This window comes from Chiloscyllium punctatum, chromosome 45, assembly GCF_047496795.1.
Source record: "Chiloscyllium punctatum isolate Juve2018m chromosome 45, sChiPun1.3, whole genome shotgun sequence".
Lineage (NCBI taxonomy): Eukaryota > Metazoa > Chordata > Chondrichthyes > Orectolobiformes > Hemiscylliidae > Chiloscyllium > Chiloscyllium punctatum.
This window is the reverse complement of record NC_092783.1, coordinates 51,550,073-51,575,691: the sequence shown is the minus strand read 5'-3', so window position 1 is coordinate 51,575,691 and position 25,619 is coordinate 51,550,073. Positions and strand designations below refer to the sequence as shown.

The following is a 25,619-nucleotide window of genomic DNA, read 5'->3' as shown; positions in this document are numbered from 1 at the left end:
TCGTATCTCAGTTTTTAGCATTTTTGTTACAGGGAGGAATGAATGTTGAGATGAGCAGACATTGGAATGTGGGTTGAATGAGCACATTAAGACACAGCTTGTTAGCTAAAGAATTCTAACTTTAGGTGCGACCACATAACTTTGTTCAAAAATCACTGTTATCTCCTGTAATGAGAAAGTTAAAAAGTTCTGAAGTCCAATTAATTGGAAGTTGCAGCTGGCAAATGTTAAAAGCCTTAAGGAAGGAGATAAGAGTCTGGAAGACACCACAAAGGTCTGGGGGTGGGCCTCAAGCTTGTCAGAATTTATCTTGCTCAGGCAAGCTTAAATTATACCAGAGAGCCAAATTCAGAGGGACACCTCGGCTCCGCTGACCAATAGTTATCGGGGATGGGGGAAATGGGGAAGAAGCGTGTGCACTCGAAGTTTAAATTGTTTAAGTTAAGAAATTCTGAAGCTTTTTGTGTGCCTTTTATGCTGTGCTGTCAATGACGGGTAAATCACAATAAAAGGCATTTGAATCCACCCCACAACTCAGATGCTCATTGAAGATATGAATATATAACAAGGAGAGGAAACCCCTGCTGTGTGTTGTTCACTTAAAAGTAGAAAAATGTTTGCATTTGCTGGTGTTTCACTGAAGAATGAGGGGGAAGAGAATGGGTGCCAAGCCCCATCAGCATATGTTCAGAGAGTTGATCAAAAATATGGCCAAAGAAATCAGTTGTATGGACAGTTTTGAAGAAGGAAGGGGATGGAGAAAAAAGTTAAAAATCGCACAACACCAGGTTATAGTACAACAGGTTTCTTTGGAAGCACTATGTTTCGGAGCGCTGCTCCTTTATCACCTTCAACCACCTGATGAAGGAACAGCACTCTGAAAGGTAGTGCTTCTTAAATAAAACTGTTGGACTATAACCTGGTGTTCAGTAATTTTTAACTTTATCCATCCCAGTCCAACACTAGCACCTCCAAATAATGGAGAAGAAGTTCAGGAAAGGATTTCAGACTCTGAAGACTAGTCCTTAAAATATCTGGTGAGTCTTTGAATATTTTTAAGGCAGAAGAAAAAGGATTTTTGACAAACAAAAGGGTAATAGGTTATCAGGGCTAAGGAGGAGTGTAGAAATCAGACCAGCCATGATCTTATTGAATGATAAAGCAGGCTCAATGGACCTAATCCTGGTCTTAATTCGTAGGTTTGTGGATACAGGGTCCCTGATGAGGTGAATGTGTAAGAGACTTAAAATCCCTATGGTGCAGATGGAGGCCATTTGGCCCATCAGGTGTATACTGGCCCTCCGAACAGCATCCCACTCCGACCCCCACACAGCCCTGTAACCTCACATTTCCCATGGCCAGACCATCTAGCCTGCACATCCGTGGACACTACTGGGAAATTTAGTACGACCAAACCACCTAGCCTGTAACTTCTTTGGACTGTGGGAGGAAACTGGGGGAAACCCACGCAGACACAGGGAGAATGTAGAAACTCCACAATGATAGTCGCCCGAGGCTGGAGTTGAACCCGGGTCCCTGGCGCTGTGCGGCAGCAGTACCATCTGCCTGACTTAAGTTGGAGGAATTAGGGAGAGTTCAAAAGAGCCTGCTTTGGGATTATTAAGGTAAAAACAAGGACTGCAGATGCTGCAAACCAGAGTCTGGATCAGAGTGGTGCTGGAAAAGCACAGCAGGTCAGGCAGCATCCGAGGAGCTTCCTGATGAAGGGCTTTTGCCCGAAACGTCGATTTTCCTGCTCCTTGGATGCCATCCAGATGCCTTCCTCCGTGGAGTAACCCACCCAGATCTATTTCCCTCTGGCTAATGTATCTAGCACCATGGGCAATTTAGCATAGCCAATTCACCTAAACTGCACATTTTTGGATTGTGGAAGGAAACCGGAGCACCTGGAGGAAACCCATGCAGACACAGGGAGAATGTGCAAACTCCACACAGAGAGTTGCCCAAGGCTGGAATCGAACCAGGGACCCTGATGCTGTGAGGCAGCAATACTAACCACTGAGCCACCGTGCCGCCCTTTTAAATGTTGCAATTGTACCAGCCTACACCACTTCCTCTGGCAGCTCATTCCATAAACGTACCACCCTCTGCGCGAAAACATTGCCCCTTGCATCCCTTTTATATCTTTCCCCCTCACTCTAAACCCATGCCCTCTAGTTCTGGACTCCCCCACCCCAGGGAAAAGATTTTGTCTATTCACCCTATCTATGCCCCTCATAATTTTATGAACCTCTATAAGGTCACCCCTCAATCTCCGACGCTCCAGGGAAAACAGCCCCAGCCTATTCTACCTCTCCCTGTAGCTCAAATCCTCCAACCCTGGCAACAGCCTTGTAAATCTTTTCTGAACCCTTTCAAGTTTCACAACATCTTTCCGATAGGAAGGAGACCAGAATTGCATGTAATATTCCAACAGTGGCCTAACCAATGTCCTGTACAGCTGCAACATGACCTCACAACTCCTGTACTCAATACTCTGACCAATAAAGGAAAGCATACCAAATGCATTCTTCACTGTCCTGTCTATCTGCTACTCTACTTTCCAGGAGCTATGAACCTGCACTCCAAGGTCTCTTTGTTCAGGAATTTCTTTTACCTGGAGCAATGGCTACTTCAGGAAAAATGTTTCCAATGGTTCCTTTGATAACCTGATAGCCGAATGAAGTATCATCATAAGAACTCATGGGGAGCGAGGGATAGTGCTGTAGAACTTCAATTTTCACTCGGTCATCAGAAATGGTCTGCTGAATTTGCTGGAGAAGCTGGAAAGAAAATATTTTTAATGTAAATTAACTCTTGGAGCTCGCTGGTGAAGGAATTGGGGTCATTTTTAAAACAGGTGGATAGATTCTTGTTAAAGGAGAGAATCAAAAGGTTATCAAAGTTAGACAGGAATGTGGAACTTGGAACACAAACACACCAGCATGATCCTATTACTGAATCCCTGCTTCATTGTGATAGCTCATTCAACAGTGTGTTCTGTTTTCTGTGCGGAAGTATGATCAGCAAATACCAGTAAGACCATGTAGGGGAGGGTACATTACACTGAGACTGATCATTGCACTTTCAGTTGGAATAAATGGATATTCATCATAACGGGGAACCACTTTGCACATTGGAAGGCCCTATATGGAATAATGATAAATGCCCAGTTCCTATGTTTTGGTGATTGTTGGTTGAGGGATAAATGTTGGCTAAGACAACAGGAGAACCCTTCTGCTTTTCAAATAGTGGCACACATTCACAAGCAGAAAGTTGGGAGGGACATCCATAAACAGTACCTTTGACTATGCAGCCTGTCTTCACTATTACACACCAGAGCTTTAGCCTTGACTTGTTACTCATGTACGTGGAGGGAATTTTTAATCCCCAACCTTCTGACACAGAGGTAAATGGACCATCACTGAGTCAAGGTAACATGTGGGTGGATACATGGCTGTAATGGAAACATGTTACCATTCATTCATTTATTTCTGGATGTTTTGTGATGACATACTGGAAATAATAGTGAAGCACTGAAACACATCCACAAAGAGATAGCATAGTCTCTAAAGAAACCATTACTGCAGAACATTAAAAGATGCCTACAAACCTTCGCATCAACCAAATCATCCACCGACATTTCTGTCACCTCCAAAAAGACCCCACCACCGGGGATATATTTCCCTCCCCACCCCTTTCCGCCTTCCGCAAAGACCGTTCCCTCTGTGACTACCTGGTCAGGTCCACACCCCCCTACGACCCACCCTCCCATCCTGGCACTTTCCCCTGCCACCGCAGGAACTGTAAAACCTGTGCCCACACCTCCTCCCTCACCTCTATCCAAGGCCCTAAAGGAGCCTTCCACATCCATCAAAGTTCACCTGCACATCCACCAATATCATTTATTGTATCCGTTGCTCCCGATGTGGTCTCCTCTACATTAGGGAGACTGGGCGGCTCCTAGCAGAGCGCTTTAGGGAACATCTCCGAGACACCCGCACCAATCAACCAAACCGCCCCGTGGCCCAACATTTCAACTCCTCCTCCCACTCTGCCGAGGACATGGAGGTCCTGGGCCTCCTTCACCGCCGCTCCCTCACCACCAGACGCCTGGAGGAAGAACGCCTCATCTTCCGCCTTGGAACACTTTAACCCCAGGGCATCAATGTGGACTTCAACAGCTTCCTCATTTCCCCTTCCCCCACCTCATCCTAGTTTCAAACTTCCAGCTCAGTTACTGTCTCCTTGACTTGTCCGACCTGCCTATCTTCTTTTCCACCTATCTACTCCACCCTCTCCTCCTTGACCTATCACCTTCATCTCCTCCCCCACTCACCCATTGTACTCTATGCTACTCTCTCCCCACCCCCACCCTCTTCTAGTTTATCTCTCCACGCTTCAGGCTCACTGCCTTTATTCCTGATGAAGGGCTTTTGCCTGAAACGTCGATTTCGCTGCTCGTTGGATGCTGCCTCAACTGCTGTGCTCTTCCAGCACCACTAATCCATTAAAAGATGGGAGTTGGATTCTCCAGAAAGTCTCCATAAGACATAGGAACAAAAGTAGACCATTCAGCCCATAGCGTCAGGTCCGCCATTCAATGAGATCATGGCTGATTTACTAATCCTCGGCACCACTTTCCTGCTTTTTCCCAACAACCCTTAATTCCCCCATACTGATTACACCATAGGCATTACGTACTGAACATGAATCAGGAACAAATCCATTTAACTCTTCAAGCCCAGTGCATGCTATCTTTCCAGAAGGGACTTGAACCCACAATCCGTGACTTAGGAGGCCAGAGTTTCTGCTTTAGTGACAGCTAAGTCCTAGATCAATCACAATTCTGGCCAAACGTTAGTGAAAGGAGTTTGAGAAAATTCACCATTTGGCTGACCAACAAATATAAAAATTATTTCAAAGATGTTTGAGTTAACATCAGTCATAATTATCAATAATTGGAAGCAATCAAAATAAGGTGCTGCTGGATGTCTACCGTGTCTTTGGAAGGAGATTCAGGTCAAATCCCCACACAGACTGGCTCTGGGATGCAGAGGGTGAATTTGGAGAAGGTGGCAATGCATTAAGTAGCAGCTTGGATGAGCCATGTCGAATTAAGAAAAGTGGGCAAGCCCCGGAGACTTGAAGGATACTTCATCATCCTCCTGCACTCAAAGGTGGGCCGCCTCACTGTTAGAGATGGGAGCTGCTGAGATAGGTTGGGGAAAGAGAAGGTGGTCTCAATGGAGGTGTCGTCTGAAGAGATTTCACAATGTATCAGCCAGCCTGTCATAGGGTGACTGCAATGGAGGCTGTGTGGCTGTGATGAGTGCAGGGGGTGAGCAGGGTTCATTAGTGCCACCCCTTTCTACCAAGATCTGCCAACTCCATCCACTGTATTGTATCTGAGGTGGGTAAAATTCCAATTGGTGTGTCCAGGGGGTCTTGGGACTTCACGGTGGCTCAATGGTTAGCACTGCTGCCTCAGTGCCAGGAACCCAGGGTCAACTCCCTCCTTGGGCAACTGTGTGGAATTTGTGCATTCTCCCCGTGTCTGTGTGAGTTTTTCTGGGTGCTTTGGTTTCTTCCCATGGTCCAAAGATGTGTAGGTTAGGTGGATTGGCCATGGGAAATTGCCCATTCTATCCAGGGATGTGCAGATTAGGTGGATTGGCCATGGGAAATTGCCCATCTGTCCAGTGATGTACAGACTAGGTGGATTAACCGCGGGAAATGTGAGGTTATGGGATAGGGTGGTATGCTCTTTGGAGGGTCAGTGTCGACTCAATGGGCCAAATGGCCTGATTGCACATTGTAGCGATCCTATGATCAATAAATCCTTTAATTTTCTTTGTTGGCTTCCCATTGCTTCTGAGCAGGTGGCTGTTATACCCACCTCTCGCAAACCCTTCCCACACCTCCCCTGATCTTGGCTTCACACAGGCAGAACCAGAATTGGACACCAGCACATAAGGCAATGATATTTCATCACCAGCCAATCCGCCTCCAAGATGTTTTGCTAATCAACCTGTTCAGAGATGTTAAAACACACCTCTGGAGCAAGTGGGATTTGAATTGGGCCTTTTGGCTGGCAGGTGAGGACACTACCCCTGTGCCACAAGAGCTCCTCAAACTGCTGTTAGCTCCAACTCTACAACTAGATGATAATTAAGACTGGAGTTTGCATTCGGAACCATTCTCAATTCGTATTCCAATTACCTCATCCAGAGTGTGGACTGGGTGGAGCCGGAAATTCACGGTCGCCCTCGCGAAAGGAGCTATCACGTTCGCCTGAACAGAAAGGAACAAGAATAAGATTGACATGGAATATACAGTGAAATTGCAGCAACTCTTCACTGACTTTCTACACAAGGCAATGCAAACCCTAGCACCTGTGAAACAAGATTTGTTCCAATTTGTGACTTATTCTGGATCATAAAGTTACCATAGTCCCATTGGGCTGCTCTCATTAGAAAGAGTTGACTGGTGGTGGCTTAACCTGAGGGACACCATGCCTCAGGCAAGGAGAGAGATTGAACAGCCATGGTAATATCAGCCAGTGTGGGAACTAACCTGTGCTGTTAGCATCACTCCTCATTACACACCAGCCACCCAAGCTAACCACACTAAATAGGACAAAGTAAGCAATTGAAATTGACATTATTGCTCTAATGGTTGGTAATAGAAGCCTATTTGTCCCACCCTGGCAATGTTGCTTCTGCACATGGTTAAACAGTCAGACTTAGAGTCAGTTTCATATCATAGAGTCCCCACAGTGCGGAAACAAACCATTTGGCCCAATAGGTTCACACCAACCCTCCAAAGAGTGACCCACCCAGACTCAATCCCCCACCCTATAACTCTACATTTACCTTGATTAACCTAACCTACACATCTCTGAGCAATTTTCGCACCGCCAATCCACCCAACTTGCACATCTTTGGATAGTGAGAGCAAACCAGAGCAAATGCACACAGATACGGGGTGGGGGATGTGCAAACTCCACACAGACAGTTGCCTGAGGCTGGAATCGAATCCGGGTCCCTGGTGTTGTGAGGCAGCAGTGCTAACCACTGAGCCACCGTGTTACACGTAGTTGTTGGGTCTTAGTCTTTGATGTTGTGTATAATGGGCTACAAGACTGTCTCATGTAAACAGAAATTGTTAAATTCCCAACTAATTGTTTGTGTCCCTATGATGCTGAACAGCTTTCCCTCTCAAACATGGATCCAATTCCCTTTTGATAACTATGACTGAAAATGCCTGTCAGGTAATGTGATCCAGATCCTAACTAATCAGGGTGAAAAACAGTTTTCCCTCATGTCCCCCTTTGGTTCTTTCGCCAATGGTTTTAAATCAGTGCTTCTCTGGTTGATGATCTGTTTACCAATGAACATAATTTCTACCTAGGTAAAAACCCCACCCCTCCCCACCCCTTTCCGCCTTCCGCAAAGACCGTTCCCTCCGTGACTACCTGGTCAGGTCCACACCCCCCTACGACCCACCCTCCCATTCTGGCACTTTCCCCTGCCACCACAGGAACTGTAAAACCTGTGCCCACACCTCCTCCCTCACCTCTATCCAAGGTCCTAAAGGAGCCTTCCACATCCATCAAAGTTTCACCTGCACATCCACCAATATCATTTATTGTATCTGTTGCTCCTGAGGCGGTCTCCTCTACATTGGGGAGACTGGGCACCTCCTAGCAGAGCGCTTTAGGGAACATCTCCGAGACACCCGCACCAATCAACCAAACCGCCCCGTGGCCCAACATTTCAACTCCCCCTCCCACTCTGCCGAGGACATGGAGGTCCTGGGCCTCCTTCACCGCCGCTCCCTCACCACCAGACGCCTGGAGGAAGAACGCCTCACTTTCCACCTCAGAACACTTCAACCCCAGGGCATCAATGTGGACTTCAATAGCTTTCTCATTTCCCCTTCCCCCACCTCATCCTAGTTTCAAACTTCCAGCTCAGTTACTGTCTCCTTGACTTGTCCGACCTGCCTATCTTCTTTTCCACCTATCCACTCCACCCTCTCCTCCTTGACCTATCACCTTCATCTCCTCCCCCACTCACCCATTGTACTCTATGCTACTCTCTCCCCACCCCCACCCTCCTCTAGCTTATCTCTCCACGCTTCAGGCTCACTGCCTTTATTCCTGATGAAGGGCTTTTGCCCGAAACGTCGATTTCGCTGCTCGTTAGATGCTGCCTGAACTGCTGTGCTCTTCCAGCACCACTAATCCAGTATAATTTCTACCTACTCTGTCCAGGCCCTCTCAACGTTTTGAACACTTTCTGAAATATCCCCCTAACTCTCGCCTCTGCAAGGAGAACACCCCCAGCATTTCCTAGAGAAGACTCCACCCTGGAAACATTCTCAAATTTTCTTGCAACTGTCTGAAGACACACATCCTTTTTAACCTGTTAGGTCCAGAAGTAGATACAATATTCCAGTGTTTTTAATGAAGGGCACCAATGAGTGAGCCCAGAAAGTGAACAAGGATGAGACAGAAATTTTATTTTCACTCATTTGTGAGATGCAGGTATCACTGGCAACGATTTCTTGCCTATCTCTAATTTCCCATACTGCAGTTAAGAGTAACCGCATTATTGTAGGTCTGGAGTCACGTGTAGGTCAGGACAGGTAAAGGAAAACGAGTGAACCAGACCAGGTTTTAAAACAACTATAGAGTCATACAGCGTGGAAAACATCTTATTTGATTAATGTTTAATTCCCAACTTCTATTGAATTTAAATTTCATCATCTGCTGTGGTGGGATTTGAACATTAGTCTGGGTTTCTGGATGATTAGACCAGTGGCATGAATACTGTCTTCCCAAAGTCAAAGAGAAATGAGAGAAAAACTGCATGAGAAAGCAAGATGAAAGTGGACCAAATGAGAGGGAAATTGAGAGAGACACACACAAAGAGAAAGCACGGGAGCGAAAGAAAGTGCTGAGATAAATTTAGCGTGTTGACTCAAAGCTGATGACAGCTGCATGTTTGAACAAATCCCTTTATGAAAACCCAGAACAATAGAGAGATTAGCATGTGGAATATTGTCTCTCACCTAAAGCTTATCCATCAACCTGGTTTTGAAACAAGTCAACGTTTAAACAGCTTGTAATATTCCTGATTGGATGAATAATAATTAATCAAGTATCTAAACCTGATCTTGCTTCAAAGATGCCAGAGGCTTTAGATTCAGGGATGCAAATTGTTCATTTCTAGGTAAACAAAAATATCTAGGCCAACGATCCTGGTGACTGGGATCTCCGACAGATCATGTTCCTCTGATGTTAATGCTTACGTTTCACATTGTTAGCAAATGTTTCCAAAAACATTCAACGCACATCTCTCTCTGTAACACTGAACCTAGCAGTCACTCAAGGAGATTAAAAATATGGGAGCAGGAACATTTATTGAATTAGTATTCTTTCTTCAAGTTAGAGAAAATAACAATCTCACCTCAATTTTTTTTTAATGCTTGCTTTTTGTAAGGTACAAATTTTATCACTGTCAGGGTATATAGAAATTTATTCTAAGATTGTCAAATCTCTAGAACTGTCCTACAGCCCTGTATCTTGCTATCTATTCACAGGAAAACTGTAGATGCTGCAAAACTAAAATATTTGCAGAACATGCTGGAAATACTGACCTAATTTGTATTTGTAGCATTTTCTGTCTCTGCTCTTGGACACTGCAGTAATCAGTCCTGGACAAGGAGCATAAAAAACATGTATGGCCTTAATCTAGAATCCCCACAGTGTGGAAAGAGGCCATTCAGGCTATTGAGACTGTACCATCCCTCTGCAGAGCATCCTGCAACTCCCTACAGCTAACCCACACATCCTTAGACACAATGGGCAATTTGCCACAGCTAATCCACTTCACCTGCACATCTTTGAACTGTGGGAGGGAACCAGATCAAATACATACAGACACAGGGAGAACATGCAATACTACATAGATAGTCACCTGAAGCTGGAATAGAACCTAGGTTCCTGGGACTGTAAGGCTAAAGTCCTAACCACTGTGCCACCATGCCACTCTACTTTAAGCTGTCCTATTTGGACTTGTAGAAGGGCGATTCTGCCCCCAATCTGACAAACAGGAACATTTATTAATATCATACACTGATGTGGGTGGAGACAGCATTCATAGAACACTGCAAGTTCTACACTAGGTCCCAGTGTGTCCCCACCTCTGCAGGCATCACTGAGGATGGAGAGACTTTCTAATCTATCTGTTCAGCGATGTCATTACACACTTCTGGAGTAGGTGAGACTTGAAGTCAGGCCTCAGAGGTAGGAACACTATCGTTGCAGCATACCAGCCCGTCCTCACCAATGATATATGGCTTTCACGAGCCATTATCCTGCAGTGGGCTCACACATTGAAAATAGAACCATAGCGTACAGGAGCAGGTGTAGGCCATTTGGCCCTTCAAGCCTGGTCTGCCATTCAGCATGAGCATGGTTGATCATTCGCTTCAGCACCCTGTTCCTACTTTCTTCCCATATCGTTTGATCCCTTTCGCTCTAAGAACTAAATCAAACTCCTTTTTGAAAACATTAAATCACTTTCTGTGGCAGTGATTTGCACAGGACTCACTGCTCTTTGGGTGAAGAAATGTCACCTCATCCCCGTTCTAAACGGCCCATTTCCCAGTCATTGAGGACACCGTTCTTGTATCTACTCTCTCTAATCCCGTTAGAATTTTATGGATTTCTATGAACTGTCCCTTCATTCTTCTAAATTCTAGTGACGTGAAGAACATAAGTACGTAAGAATTAGGAGCAGGAGTAGGCCGTCTGGCCCTTCGAGCCTGCTCTGCCTTTCAATAAGATCATGGCTGACTTTTTCTTGACCTCAGGTCCACTTAACCACTCCCTCACTGTAACCCTTAATTCCTTCATTGTTCAAAAAAAGAATCTACTTAGCTTTAAAAACATAGTCCTAACCATTCCATTATCTCCCTGTTAATCAGACACACCACCCCAGGAACCAGTCTGGTAAACCTTCGCTGCATTCCCTCTATAGCCAGAACATCCTTCCTCAGATAAGGAGATAATCTACATGCATTTCTCCAGGTGTGGTCTCACCAAGGCCCTGTATAATTGAAGTAAGACACCCCAGTTTCTGTACTTCGTTATGAAGGCCAACAGTAAATGTAAAGCCTTGAATAAAAAGAAAATGGACTTTCCTTTTCCCATCCCCACCCGTCATGCAGGTTCCACAGAAAGGATCAATGAAGGCAAAAAAACCCTCAAAATTCGTCCATGGTGGTATATTGATCAGGCTTTATGTTCTATTATTCCTACTTAGTCATAGAGGTGTATAGCACAGAAACAGACCTTTCGGTCCAACACGTCCACGCTGACCAGATATCCCAACCTAAACTTGTCCCATTTGTCAGCACTTGGCCCATATTCCTCTACACTCTTCCTATTCATATACCCATCCAGATGCCTTTTAAATGCTGTAATTGTACCAGCCTCCACCACTTCCTCTGGCAGCTCATTCCATACACGTATCGCCCACTGTGTGAAGAAGTTGCCCCTTAGATCCCTTTTATATCTTATTGTATGATGGAATCTCCCCTCAGCCAGGAACCAGTATAACTCTCCTTTGTTGTTATACAGTGACAGAACACTCGCCACATGATCCATGGAATATAGTGGGAGCCCCAGGTTCAAGTCTCATCTGTTCCAGAGGTGTGTAATAACATCGCCAAACTGATTTATTAGGAAAATTGATTAAATAAAAGACTCCAGGGAAAGTCCCAGACTGTATCCCATGAATTTCACTGATAGGTTTATTGGGCTGCATTCTATCCTCTGCATTATGTTAGCAGGACTTATCAGGGCAAGCAAGCTCATGAGAAGCTATAAGGCTGCGATTGACAATGACTTCAACCGGGTTAATGAGTAAAAGGTCGAGGTTTGCCCAGAGTGCTCATGTGTGGATATATGGTGCGTGTAGGGGATTGATTAATAGAATGGATGTTCCACTTGCTCTTTCTTGGCTACGAAGAGAATCATGGGACATAGTAAATGGGTCGGAAATGTGGAGTTAAGGTAGACAATGCCACTTGATCAGAATTCCATCCACCCCATAAATATTTTTGATGCCTCCATCACTGGCAGAAATGGCAGAGATCCGTGCCACCTACAAGGGGCTTGCAGTGGAGTAACTCATCAAAGCTCCTTTGACAACACATTCCAATCTAGGCCTCTGAAGGGTCAGCAAAGGCAGCAGACACTTTGGAACACCACTGTCTGCAAGATGTCCTCCAAGTCACACACCAGCCTGGTTTGGAAATATATCACCGTTCCTTCACTTCCACTGAGCCAGAAACCTGAGGCATCCCTTCCCAACAACACCAGATGGACTGCAGTGATTCAAGAACCTTCTCCACCTTCTCAGGGCACTGATTAAATATCTCATTAATAATTTATCGCAATTCACTCAAATCCTCTGGTGATTAAAGTTGAGAGTAACCAAATTCCTCAGACATATTAAAATAATCTTAAATTTTTTTTATGACTCATGATAACATCTTGCTCTTTAAAGCTGCATTGTAAGGGGAGGCGATAGCCTAATTGTATTAACAATCATCTGTTAATTCTGACACTCAGGTAACATTTCAGGGACCTGGTTTTGAATCCTGCAGAATTTGCATTCAATCAGAATTTGGAATTAAGAATCTAATGATGGTGACAAATCCATTGCTAACTATTGGAAAAGCCCCATCTGGTTCACTAATGCCCCTTAGGGTAGGAAACTGCCATCCTGACTTGGTCTAGCTTACATGTTACTCCAGACCCACAGCAATGGTTGATTCTTAACTGCCCTCTGGGATGGGTAGTAATTAATATTAGCCAAGCCAGTGACGCCCTTATCCCGTGAATGAATAAAAATGAAATAACGTGCAACTTTTTGGTTCGTATGATTTTATAGGTCAGAGATTGGTCAGGACATGGTGATGTGGCCACAGTCAGATTCATTTAAAATTCCTGAGGGGCTTTGACAGGGAGGATGTAAAGGATGTTTCCTTTAGTGGGAGAATCTTAAATATATGGGCCATTAAATAATTTAAGACAGATGCTGATAATTTTTTTGTTGTTGTGAATCTTTGGAGCTCTCTTCCTTAAAAGGTGATGGAAACAGTCTTCAAACACTTTTACAGCCTGGGTAAATATAGAGCAAAAGGGGAGCAGTATGGTAATATCCATGGACTAACACTCAAGAGGACCCCAGCTAATACTCCAGGAGTATGGGTTCAAATCCCACTGGGTAGCTGTTGAAATTTGAATTATGTTAGTAAATTTGATGTTGAAAGCTAATCTTAGTAATATCGATTATGAAACTATCATTTGTTGACTGTTATGTTCTATGACTCTATAACTCAAACCATTAACTCTGATTTTCTCTCCACAAATGCTGCCATATCTAATTGGGGTCACTCATGCATTTCAGGGAAGGGAACCTGTCAATTTGTTTCAGAGAATCATAGCATTCTTACAGTGTGGAAGCAGGCCATTCAGCCCATCAAGTCTGCACTGATCCTCCGAAGAGCAGCCCACACAGATCCACCCGATCCCCGGCCAATCCACCCAACCTGCACATCTTGGATCGTGGGAGAAAACTGGAGCACATGGGGGAAACCCATGCAAACATAAGGAGAATGTGCAAACTACACAGACAGTCGCCCGAGGGTGGGATTGTACCTAGATATCTGGCGCTGTAAGGCAGCAGTGCTAACCACTGAGTCACCATGCCAACCATTGACATGCAAATAGCAAATACCTCCAGACCCACAGCAACATGGTTGACTCTTAACTGCCCTCTGAAATGATCTAGAAAGTGACTCAGGTCAAGTGCAGTTAAGATGAGAAATTTGTGCTAGTCTTGCCAGTTATTTCCACATCCCACATTTTTAAAAAAAGTGATAAAAGCCAAATGCAGTTGAGAACAAGTATGATAAAATGCCAAAATACGCTTTTAAAAAGAAAGCTCCTGATTTGCAAAATTAAGTTGTGGATTTTTTTTTACCTTAATCCCAGCATAAAACTCTGTAACTGCAGTGGTCGTACGAACCAGACTGTTTGTACTTGGTTTCTTCTCCATCATTCTGTTCAACAGAGGAATAAGAGAGAAAGCATTTGTTTTTAAGCGTTTTGTTGCATGTACTCCAGCTGTACTAATTTAACAGGAAAGGATGCACTGTGGCACTTCATAGGAAAGTGAAAGATAGTAACATGGTTAAATTATTTAACCCCTTGAGAGTGTTCTGATGTTTAATGAGCTTATGTCTCAACTTTTATAGCAGCTCCACTTTCCTGTCATTTCCTCAATTCCCTTGATTTCTTTAATATCCAAACATTAATCCTCTCAGTATTGAACTTGCTCAACTACTGACTATACCATGGTTGGTCTGGAATAAAAAATGCCAGAGAATTCCTAACATGTGCAACTTTCTGGCTTGTATGTTTTTATAGGTCATAAGGATTGGTCAGGATTTGATGATGTGGCCACAGTCAGATTCATCTAAAATTCCTGAGGGGTTTAATTGTAAAGGATGTTTCCTTTCATGGGAGAATCTCAAACATATGGGCCAAAAAGTAATTTAAAACAGATGCTGATAATTTTTGTTGTTGTGAATCTTTGACGCTCTCTCCCTCAACAGGTGATGGAAATAGTCTTCAAACACTTTTAGGGCCTAGGTAGATATAGAGTCTTGACCAGCAAGAGGGGTGAAAGCTTACTGGAGGCTGGCCTGAATGTGGTATGCAAATCAGCTCAGCGTGATCTCATTGAAGGTGCAGCAGGCATGAAGGACTGAGTAGCCTACACTTCCTCCCAATCTCTATGTTCTAAGGCATTCTTTGCATGAAGAAATTTATCTTCAACTCAGTCCAAAATGGCTGACCTCTTTTGCTGAGATTGCAACCCCCTGTTCTAGACACTTCATCCATGGGGCAGCATTCAATGTCAGGCTCTCTTGGTGTCTTTAGTGAAATCAGCTCTCATTTTTCTAAACACCAGAAATATCTTCCCATTCTACTCGACCCCTCCTCAGAGGACAACCCAGAATTCTCAGCAAAATTCCTTCAAGAGCACTGACCTCCCATATGACCATGCCCCTCGCATTAGAAGCAGCAATGGTGTCAGAACAACTCTCATAGCCCAGTGCAAGTCTCACACAATCTCTCACCCTGGATATATACCACTGTTCCCTCTATTGTTATTGAACTAAACTCTTTGAATTTACCGTCATTTAAATAGAGATAATTTGGGGAGTAGCCAAGGGATCCGGGAGTCCTTGTACACCAATGATTACTAAGTTTGTGGGCAACACAAAGATTGGGCGAGCTGTGGATAGTGAGGAGGATTGTTAGAGGATACAGATAGGCTGGAGACTTGGGCGGAGAACTAGCAGGTGGAATGTAATCCAGACAAATATGAAGTGATGCATTTTGGTTGGTATAGTGCAGGAGGGAGGTATACAGTAAATGAGAGAACTCTTAGAAGCATTACATACAGAGAGATCTAGGTGTATAGGTCCACAGTTCCCTTAAAGTGACAACACAAGTGGATAAGCTGGTCATAAATGCTTTCATCAGTTGAGACATAGGGTATAAAAAAATTGGCATTTCATGTTGCAGCTATATAGAATTTTAGTTTGGCCACATTTGGAATGTTGTATCACACTCCCATAAGGATGTACAGGCTTTAGAGAGGGTTCTGAAAAGGATTATCGGGATGCTGCCTTGTTTGGAGGGTATTAGCTATGAGGAGAAATTGGACAAACATGGTTCACTTTTACTTGAATGCTGGAGGCTGAGGGGTGACCTGATGGATGTATGAGAGGCATGTTTAGAATGGATAATTGGAATCTTTCTCCCCGGAAATGCTAATCACTCGGGGACATAGATTTAGGGTAATTGGGGGGAACTTTGAAGGAGATATGACAGAGGGCAGTGTCTGGAATGTGTTGTCAGGAGGTGGTGGAGGCAGATACAACAACAAAGTTTAAGAGGCATCTTGAGAGATATATGAATAGGCAGGGAATAGAGGTAGGAGAAAGTGAGGTCGGCAGATGCTGAAGATCAGAGTTGAGAGTGTGTTGCTGGAAAAGCAAAGCAGATCAGGCAGCATCCCAGGAGCAGGAAAATTGACGTTTCAGGAATGAAGGGCTCCGGCCAGAAACATCAATTTTCCCTGCTCTTCGGATGCTGCCTGACCTGCTGTGCTTTTCCAGGGAATAGAGGATTACAGACTGTGTTGAGAGAAAAGGTGTTTAGTTTAGAAAGATGCCATGTGTTGGCACAGGCTTGGTGAGCCGAAGGGCCTGTTCCTATGCTGTACGGTTCTTTGAAATATTACAGGCAGCTGCAGCAAGCTGTTTGGAAGGCAAGTGGCATGTTGCCCTTCAGTGTGAGAATAGTGTTCAGAAATAGGGATGTCTTCCTGCACTTATAGTCATGATTTGGAGGTGCCAGTCATGTCACATTACAGGTGACCTCACTGCATTGCGCGCCCACACACACACACTCCTACGATCCATACCCTCACGCAGACTCTCTCTCTCATATGCTCAAACCCGCACACCCTTGACACTCACACCCATGCAAGCACCCTCTCACAGCCTTTTACACTCACACACATACACATCTACACAGTCTCACAGACATTCACATCTCCCCCCATCCCTTCCCCACCCCCCAACACACACACACACACACACACACACGTTTGTGGGATGAATTTGTACTTGCAGAATTGCATTTCAGTTTGCTCAAAAACTGCATGAATCCACGTAAGATTCTGTAAATCCCTTTTTTAGAAATAGAATCAGTCTGAAAATTGGGCTAGAGACAGACAGACCTTAGCCTCACACCTTCAATACATTATCCGAGCTGACATGGCACCTATTGTTAAAGTTCACTTGAGAACATAATTTTCAAAAATTTTTTTTAGATTACTTACAGTGTGGAAACAGGCCCTTCAGCCCAACAAGTCCACACCAACCCACAACCCAGACCTATTCCCCTACATTTATCCCTTCACCTAACACTAGGGCAATTTAGCATGGCCAATTTACCTAACCTGCACATTTTTGGACTGTGAGAGGAAACCAAAGCACCCAGAGGAAACCCACGCAAACATGGGGAGAATGTGCAACTCCACACAGTCAGTCGCCTGAGGCAGGAAATGAACCTGGGTCTCTTACACTGTGAGGCAGAAGTGCTATCCACTGTGCCACTGTGCCATTCTTGGATTTACATATGAAAGAACTGAAACCAACCTGATAAAGGTGAGACTTAACAAACAATCCAGGTTTTTATATCATTTCAGTTGCATCACACTATAAACCTTTGCTATAAATTCTGTAATTCTGTGTCCTATGATCTTATTCTCCATGACCACCTGATGAAGGAGCAGCGCTCCAAAAGCTAGTGCTTCCAAATAAACCTGTTGGACTATGACCTGGTGTTGTGTGATTTTTAACTTTGCATTTATAGTGACTTGGTGAGACCGCACCTGGAGTATTGAGTGCAGTTTTGGTCTCCCTGCCTTAGTTGGGAGATACTTGCCATAGAGGAACTGCAGCAGAGACTCATTGGGCTGACACCAGCAATGGCTGGACTGGCATTTGAGGAGAGATTGGTTCGAGTGGACAATTTCGAAGAGTGAGAAGTGATTTGATTGAAATACATAAAATTCTAACAGGGCTGCACAGAAGCCAGGAGGATGTTCTTCCCTGTTTGAGGAGTCGAGAGCAGGGGTTACAGTCTCGGGATGTGGAGTAGGCCCATTTAGGACTGAGGTTAGAAAATACATCTTCGTTCAAAACAGATGTTCAACGTATAGAATTTGTTACTACAGAAAGCTATGGAAGCCAGATCATTGAGATATTCAAAAAAGAGATTAATAAATATTTGGATATCAAAGGCTTCAAGGGGTTATGGAGAGAAAGGGGAATATGGCGTTGAGAAAGGTAAGCACGATCAGGCTGAATGGCAGCACAGGCTCAAGGGCTGAAAGGCCTACTCCAGTTCCTAAGTTCTATGTTGTTTTTCCAGAAATAATGATTACTTGGGCTGAAATTGAGGGCTGGGGAAATGATTCAATATCATGGTGGGAAATCCACTTGTGGTCAGGCGGATAGCAGCAGAAATGGCTACGAGACTCATTAAGAACTACAATCAAGCATGCTAGGAACTTTGGCCAAGCTAGTTTAAAACTGCAGTCGGGACATGTTGGGTCCTGTCCTGTAAGCTATGACCTGCCGGTTCCTGTTGACCAAATAAAGGAGGTGCCATAGTGGTTTGACAAGCATACTGGCACCACTATCACCTTATATGGAGAACGGTATAAGGTTCTCCAGAGGAGCAGGAGGGTCGAAGTTTCAGGCAGGATCCTTCATCAGGACTCAAAAACACACTCTATCCACGCTTTTCTTGAGTGACCCATTTTTGGTGGTATGGTAGCCATAGCCACTCGATCCCATCTGGGATTGAATATTGGAATTAGGTTTCGGTCAATTTACTGGCTGAGTGCCATTGAAGTTTCTGGAAAGGTGAGCACACTTTGGGATAAAGTTAATTTTCCATTGTGACCACTCGAGACCCATATTCGTGACGTATGTTCCCCTGATGTGATTGTCAGAGAGATAAAGAACCATAAGGCAAACATCTGCACTGGGGGCTGCTTCATTTGAATCGGGGTGCTATTTGTTTTAAACCAAGTTTTTCAAGTTAAAGTTAGAGTTACTGGTAAATGTGAATTAAGTTAAAGTGAAGTTAAATGAAGTGAGCTAAAGATGAAGTTGAGTTAGATGAGGTAAAAATTAAAGGTTGCAATGAATATGTTTTGTATTGCTACCTAGAGAGTTAAATAAAGGGTTTGTGTTTAATTAAATTCTGAAGTGATTCTCTGTCTTTTGTCTGTCATACATGGGAAGAACACCTGGAAGAAGTTTGAATAACTCTTTCCGATAACACACTGCATGGTTTTTTGCTACAGCAGATGGCTATGATAACACCAGCAATGTGTCGCTCAAGGAAGGTGTAGATAGAGTGTGTTCTTGAGTCCTGACGAAGGGTCCTGCCCGAAACATCGACTCTCCTGCTCCTCTGATGCCACCTGATCCTGCTGTGCTTTTACCAGTTCCACATTTTATCGACTCTGACTTTCCAGCATCTGCAGTCCTCACTATTTTCAAGTTAGGTCATGAAGTTCAGAGGGAGACTGTTGTGGAGTATAAAACTGGCCATGAATTGACAGTTACAACATTTAAAAGACATTTAGATAAGCACACGAATCAAAAGTGTTTGGAGGGATATGAGCCAAGTGCAGGCGGGTGGGACCAGTTTAGTTTGGGATTATGTTCAGCATGGACTGGTTGGGATTATGTTCAGCCTGGACTGTTTCCAGGCTGTATGACTCTATGACAGAGCCAACTGGCTGATTACTGCTTTCCTTCTTTCCACTGCTTCCATTTTGTTTGGGTTAGTTATTACCTTTCTCCAGCTTCTCCTGCCAACCACCGTTCCAATCCCACAGCATTCAAATCTCTCACCACGGCATCCTCTCATCTGTTGTTCGGTCTTCCTCCTCTTCCATCCTGGCAATCCCGCCTCCATCACTACACGTCCTCTCACACTCTCACTCCCCATAGCAGGTGACCACAACCATTTCAATCTCTCTTCAGCCGCTTCACTCAATGCTCCCACAATCTTCACTGACCTCCTGAGTTGCTAGTTCCTGATTTTGTCTTTTCTCAATACCTCACACATTTCCCATCTCAGAATCTGCACCACATTATTTTCCATTTGCTGCTTTTGTTCACATCTTCTTGATATTGCTACCTTTCCGTTTTATAGAGGTCTGTTTCTCCACTGTACATTTCAGACAGATCATTCAGTCATTCCTGCCTGTGCAGATTTTTTAATGGACATTTTTAATACATATTTGGAGCAGGTGGGATTTAAATCCAGACCTCCTTGCCTCGAGATAGGAACACTGTACTACAAGACCCTAAGTCAATAATATTTTGTGTCATTTTGTGATCATTACCTACCTGCTAACAATTGGAGAAAACAGCCACAGGTTGGCCATGACCATGTTCAGAGGGAAGCGGAGCTGTAAAACAGGAAGGAATGACAGTTAAGATGACAAACATTCCCAGTGTTAGTAGAGTTCGTTACTCCATCTGTCCTTGTGTACTACCACAGGGGCTCTAACTATGCCTTGGACTAACACCGGCTTGAATCATACCTTGTACTAAGGCACAGGCTCTAACAATACCTGGCACTAACATGTGGACCTTGCACCTTTTTCTCCCGTGCAAAGCCACAGATTCACACTTGCAGAGCTCCTTCAATGTAATAAAATATCCAAAGGCACTCATCCATTTACACCATGTTTGTTTGATTGCATGTTTTAATGATGCTTTTGTATAAAGGTCCCAGAGAACCATGGAGCTGCTCTCTCATGAGACTGACATGACTAGTGCTGAGTTGAGCCTTAGATCGGTCTGCCTCAGACAAGGGGAGAGTTGGGAAGGTGGGGCTTCATGGTAACCTTTTACCTTTATGATGTGTATCATTAAACAATGCATAAAGTCTCAGTTTTAGTGTTTAACCAGTTAAATTCCACACTCTGGAGTTCCCTCATTTTGTTAAAATTCGCTCCTGTTCCGAATTATCCTTGAGAAAGTGGTAGTGAGCTGCCTTCTTGAACCACTGCAGTCCATTTGGTGCAGATATAGCCACCTGAATGCAATTAGAGAAGGAGCCCCAGGATCTTAACACCATAAGATACAGGAGTAGAATTAGGCCATTCAGCCCATCAAGTCTGTTCTGTCATTCAATCATGGCTGATATGTTTCTCAACCCCATTTCCTGCTTCTCCTGTTAAGCCTTGATCCCCTCACTAATCAAGAACCTACCTATCTTTGTCTTCAATACACTCAATGATTTGGACTCCACGGTCTTCTCTGGCAATGAGTTCCACAGATTAACCATCAGCTGGCTGAACAAATTCCTTCTCATCTCTAAAGAGATATCTTTCACTCAGACACCATGCCCTTTGGGTCCTAGTCTCTCCTACTAGTGGAAACATCGTCTTTACATCAAGTATATCTAGGCTTCTCAGCTCTTTCTTCTCAGTATTCTGTAAGTTTCAATCAGATCGCCTCTCAACTTTCTATACTCCATCGAATACAAATCCAGAGTCTATTAGATTAGATTACTTACAGTGTGGAAACAGGCCCTTCGGCCCAACAAGTCCACACCGACCCGCCGAAGCGCAACCCACCCATACCCCTACATTTACCCCTTACCTAACACTATGGGCAATTTAGCATGGCCAATTCACCTGACCTGCATATTTTTGGACTGTGGGAGGAAACCGGAGCACCTGGAGGAAACCCACGCAGACACGGGGAGAATGGGCAAACTCCACACAGTCAGTCGCCTGAGGCGGGAATTGAACCCAGGTCTCTGGCGCTGTGAGGCAGCAGTGCTAACCACTGTGCCACCGTGGCTCCTTGATGATACGTTGGGTCAAATGCAGCCTTGATGTCGAGGGCTGTTACTCTCCCCTCCCCTCTGGAATTCAGCTCTTTTGTCCATGTTTGAACCAAGACTGCAATGAGGTCAGGAACTGAGAGGTCCTGGTGGAATCCAAATAATCACTTTACTCTTGATGTAGACTGACAGGGTTGTAATTGATTAGATTGGACTTGTCCTGCTTTTATATACAGGACATATCTGGGCAATTTCCCACATGTTTGGGTAGATGCCAATGTTGTCACTGTACTGCAAAAGCTGGGCTTGGGAAGCAGCAAGTTCTGGAACACCAGTCTTAAGTACACTTGCCAGAATGTTGTCAGGGTTCATAGCCTTTGCAGTATCCAGTGCCTCCGTTTTGTGATATCATGTGGAATGAATAGATTTGGCTAAAGATTTGTATCTGTAATGCTGGGGATCACTGGAGGAGGCTGAGCTAGATCATCCACTTGCCACTTCTGGCTGGAGATTACTGTGAAAGCTTCAGTCTTATCTTTTTTCACTGATGAATTGGGCTCTTCCGTCATTGAGGATAGGAATAGTTGAACAGCATCATTCTCCAGTGAGTTGTTTAATTGTTCACCATTCACAACTGGATATGGCAAGAGTACAGAGCTTGGATTGCTGTTGGCTTTGGGATTGCTCAGCTTTGTCATCATTTGTTGCTTATGTTGTTTGACATGCCAGTCGTCCTGTTTGGTGACTTTATTAGGTTGACAGCACATTGTTAGGCAAGTCTGGTGCTGCTCCTAGCATGCCCTCCTGTACTTTCCATTAAACCAGGACTGATGGTAATGGTTGAGTGAGGGACATGCTGAACCATGTGGTTGGAGGTTGTGGAGTATAATTCTGCTGCTATTGGTGGCTCACAGCACGTCATGAATACCCAGTCTTGAGTTGCTAGACCTGTTCAAAGTCTGTCCCATTTAGCATGGTGATTGTGCCACACAAGACGATGGAGGCTATCCTCAATGAGAAGGTGAGACTTTGTCTCCACAAGGACTGTATGGATCAGATCTGCACTTAAAGATGAGAAAGGGTTGGCAAACACGAAGGAGGTCCTTCTGCACTGCAGCATTCAATGACAGTATTCTGGAGAATGGAGCTGAAGAATCAGGGTGGAAGTGATGCTGGGAGACTGTGTGTGACAACCAACTGCCTTGCTGTTGGTTTTAAAAATTGGAAAACCCTAGTGGTTATCATGGCATTGTCTGCTACACAGAATGTTGCAGTTTCCCTGTGCAACGCAGCATTCTAAATTCACACAAATTAAACAAGTTAAATTTTGCTGTTGGAACAGCAGCCGTAAAGGAAAATGAAAATCATCTGCACCACACCCACACCCTCATCACAGTAAAACCCCAGCAACTGTCATCAGAGCAACCTATCAAATATCGCACTTGGTATTCTTACCATTATTGCTGGCCATTGTATGAAATGAAAATTGGTTTCACAAGTGACAGGAGATGGTCATTTTGACAATGAGCGACAAGGTTAATCACTACCCTTTGATTCTCAATGGCATTGCTATTGCTGGTCTCCACGATCAACATCCTGTGGATAACCATTGACTGGGAACTTAAGCAAATCAGTGACACAAAGCGCACAGTTTCTCGAGTTTATAGGAGCTGAGTTTTCTCCTGATTCCCCAGTGTTTCTATGACCAACAATACACAAGTCAGGACTGTAATAGAGTATCTCTGGTTCACTGGCTAGCTGTGGTTTCAACAACACCTGAAAGCTAGATTCTATCAAGAACAAAGCAGTATGCTTCACTGGCATCCCATCCACTGATTCAAACCTTCACTCTGTCCACCAAAGGCACACCCTAGCTGCCAAATGTACTGTCTATAAAGGTGCACTACAGTAACTTTGGCTCATTTGAAAGTATCAACAAAACCAATGACCCACCCTGAAGGATAAGAAAAGTAAGGGTTTTCACCCTTCATGGTTTTCCACTCTCCTCACGATCATGTCCACATTTCCCTTTAATTTACATACCAGTCTGGCTTGGAGATATACCTTTCATTGCCACAGGATTAAGATGCTGAAACTTCATTGTGAACAGTAGTTTGGGAACACCCTCACCCTCATCCTCACCTTTGCTGGAAAATTAGGGATGAGTAATCTCACGCTGGCAACATTTGCATTGCAAAAACAAAACAAAAGTAATGCATGGTTTAAAAGCTGGGGTCATGATTACACAAGTGTAGTGAAATTTGGCAGGATTCATAGTGACTGTACGTGACGCGTAACATGTTTTCAACATTCACTCTGTGGATCACAGCTTCCAGATCAAACTTGCAAATCTCTATTTCAAAAACAAATGGCCAGAGTGCCTCCAGAATCTCACACCCATACAAGGCACTTGGGTATTTCATGGGCCAGAACCAATTATTAGCCATCAAGGAGCTAGGAAGTTAATTTACAAAAGAAAAAAATCATTCCACAGAGGCCGGTATCCCATCATTTACCACAGTCCTTGACATTTAGTACTGCCTTGTATATAGTCAGGCACAGCGTGCCAGTATCGCTGACACTCACCCTTTTTGTATGGCAGCCAGGGATCCCCGATTGGACCAGATTAACAGCCCAAATCAGGGAATTCATAATGTATAAGGCTCAGCTGGCTGATCTCGTTCCAATCACTACAGCAGAAATCCCAGCAAAATGTATTGATTAATTTATTTATTTCAATCTTAAATTAACTTGTGGCTTATTAAACCTAGTGCTTAATGCTGCCAACAGGGAGAGTTTGGAGTAACTCCAAATGTGTGGTGCTGGAAAAGTCCAGCTGATTAGGCAGCATCCGAGCGGCAGGAGAGTCGACATTTCAAGCATAAGCTCTTCATCATCAGGTGTTGTTGAAACCGCAGCAAATTGGAGCGTACTCCATTACAGTCCTGACTTGTACATTGTTGGTCACGGAGAGACACTGGGGAGTCAAAAGAAAACTCTCCTAATGAAGAGTTTATGCTCGAAACACGAACTCTCCTGCATCTCGGATGCTGCCTAACCGGCTGTGCTTTTCCAGCGCTGCACCTTTTGACTCTGATCTCCAGCATCTGCAGTCCTCACTTTCTCCTAGGTGAGTCCAAATGGATCGTGATATCAAACCAGATGGAGAACCAGCCTGGAGCTGTCATGTTTCCTAGAAACTATATTGCAAGGCTGGGAAAATGACATTGCTGCCAAACAACGATGAGGGGATTCGTCTTTGCTACTCGAGTGACCTCTTGATCTGATGTGAAGTTGTCACCCACCTCATTTTGTTTGGCCACACTCTAGACCCTTCCAGTAGATAATATCGTGCTCAGAGAGATGGATGGGGGTGAGGGGGACAGAGGGGGTGGGAGTAGGGGGGTTGGGACTGAATGCCATGAAAACTAAATTAACATTTCAGCATTACAAATGAAACTCTACTCAGCTCCTCATGGGGGATGGTAACATCCTTGCTGGGACTGAGGTGAATGAACGATGTGAAAGAGTCAGAATAATCACAAGTAGGTAATTATTTAGAAATACTTTGCAACTCAGTCTCCAAAGGCATAAAATGTACAACTGAAGATTTTGTTCATACAGTTAGAGGTGTACAATCAGAGATCTACAGCATGGAAATAGTTCCCTTTTTCCACTGAGTTCATGGCTGATTAAAACAACCACCTGACTATTCTAAACCCATTTTCCAGCACTTGCATTCTTGCATGTCTTGGGTATGCAAATGCACATCTAAATATTTCTCTAATGTTATGCAGGTTTCTGCATCTACCACCCTTACAGTCCTGAGGAAGGGTTACACTTGAAATGTCAACTTCTCCACCCCCGATGCTGCCTGACTTGCTGTGTTCTTCCAGCCCCCTGCCTGTCTACCAGCCTTACAGGCAGTGAATTCCAGATCCCCATCACCCTCCAAGTGCAAAGCTTTCCTCATTTCCTCTAAACTTCCCACCCCTTCTCTTACATCTGTGCCTCCCTGGTCATTGATGCCTCTACCAAGGAGAAGGTTCCTTCCTGTGTACTCTATCTG

The 25,619-nt window shown here is 44.3% G+C and overlaps 1 protein-coding gene across 1 annotated transcript in view; it reads right to left on the bottom strand.

The window, feature by feature from the left end:
• LOC140467419 (N-fatty-acyl-amino acid synthase/hydrolase PM20D1-like) overlaps window positions 1-25,619 on the bottom strand; it is a 79,738-nt gene that overhangs the window by 6,550 nt on the left and 47,569 nt on the right. The window contains exons 7-10 of the mRNA XM_072563762.1: window positions 20,101-20,162; window positions 14,067-14,145; window positions 6,223-6,294; window positions 2,618-2,783 (exon numbers count right to left, since the gene is read on the bottom strand). Coding sequence (XP_072419863.1) covers window positions 2,618-2,783; window positions 6,223-6,294; window positions 14,067-14,145; window positions 20,101-20,162 — 379 coding nt within the window. The remainder of the gene's footprint in view (window positions 1-2,617; window positions 2,784-6,222; window positions 6,295-14,066; window positions 14,146-20,100; window positions 20,163-25,619) is intronic.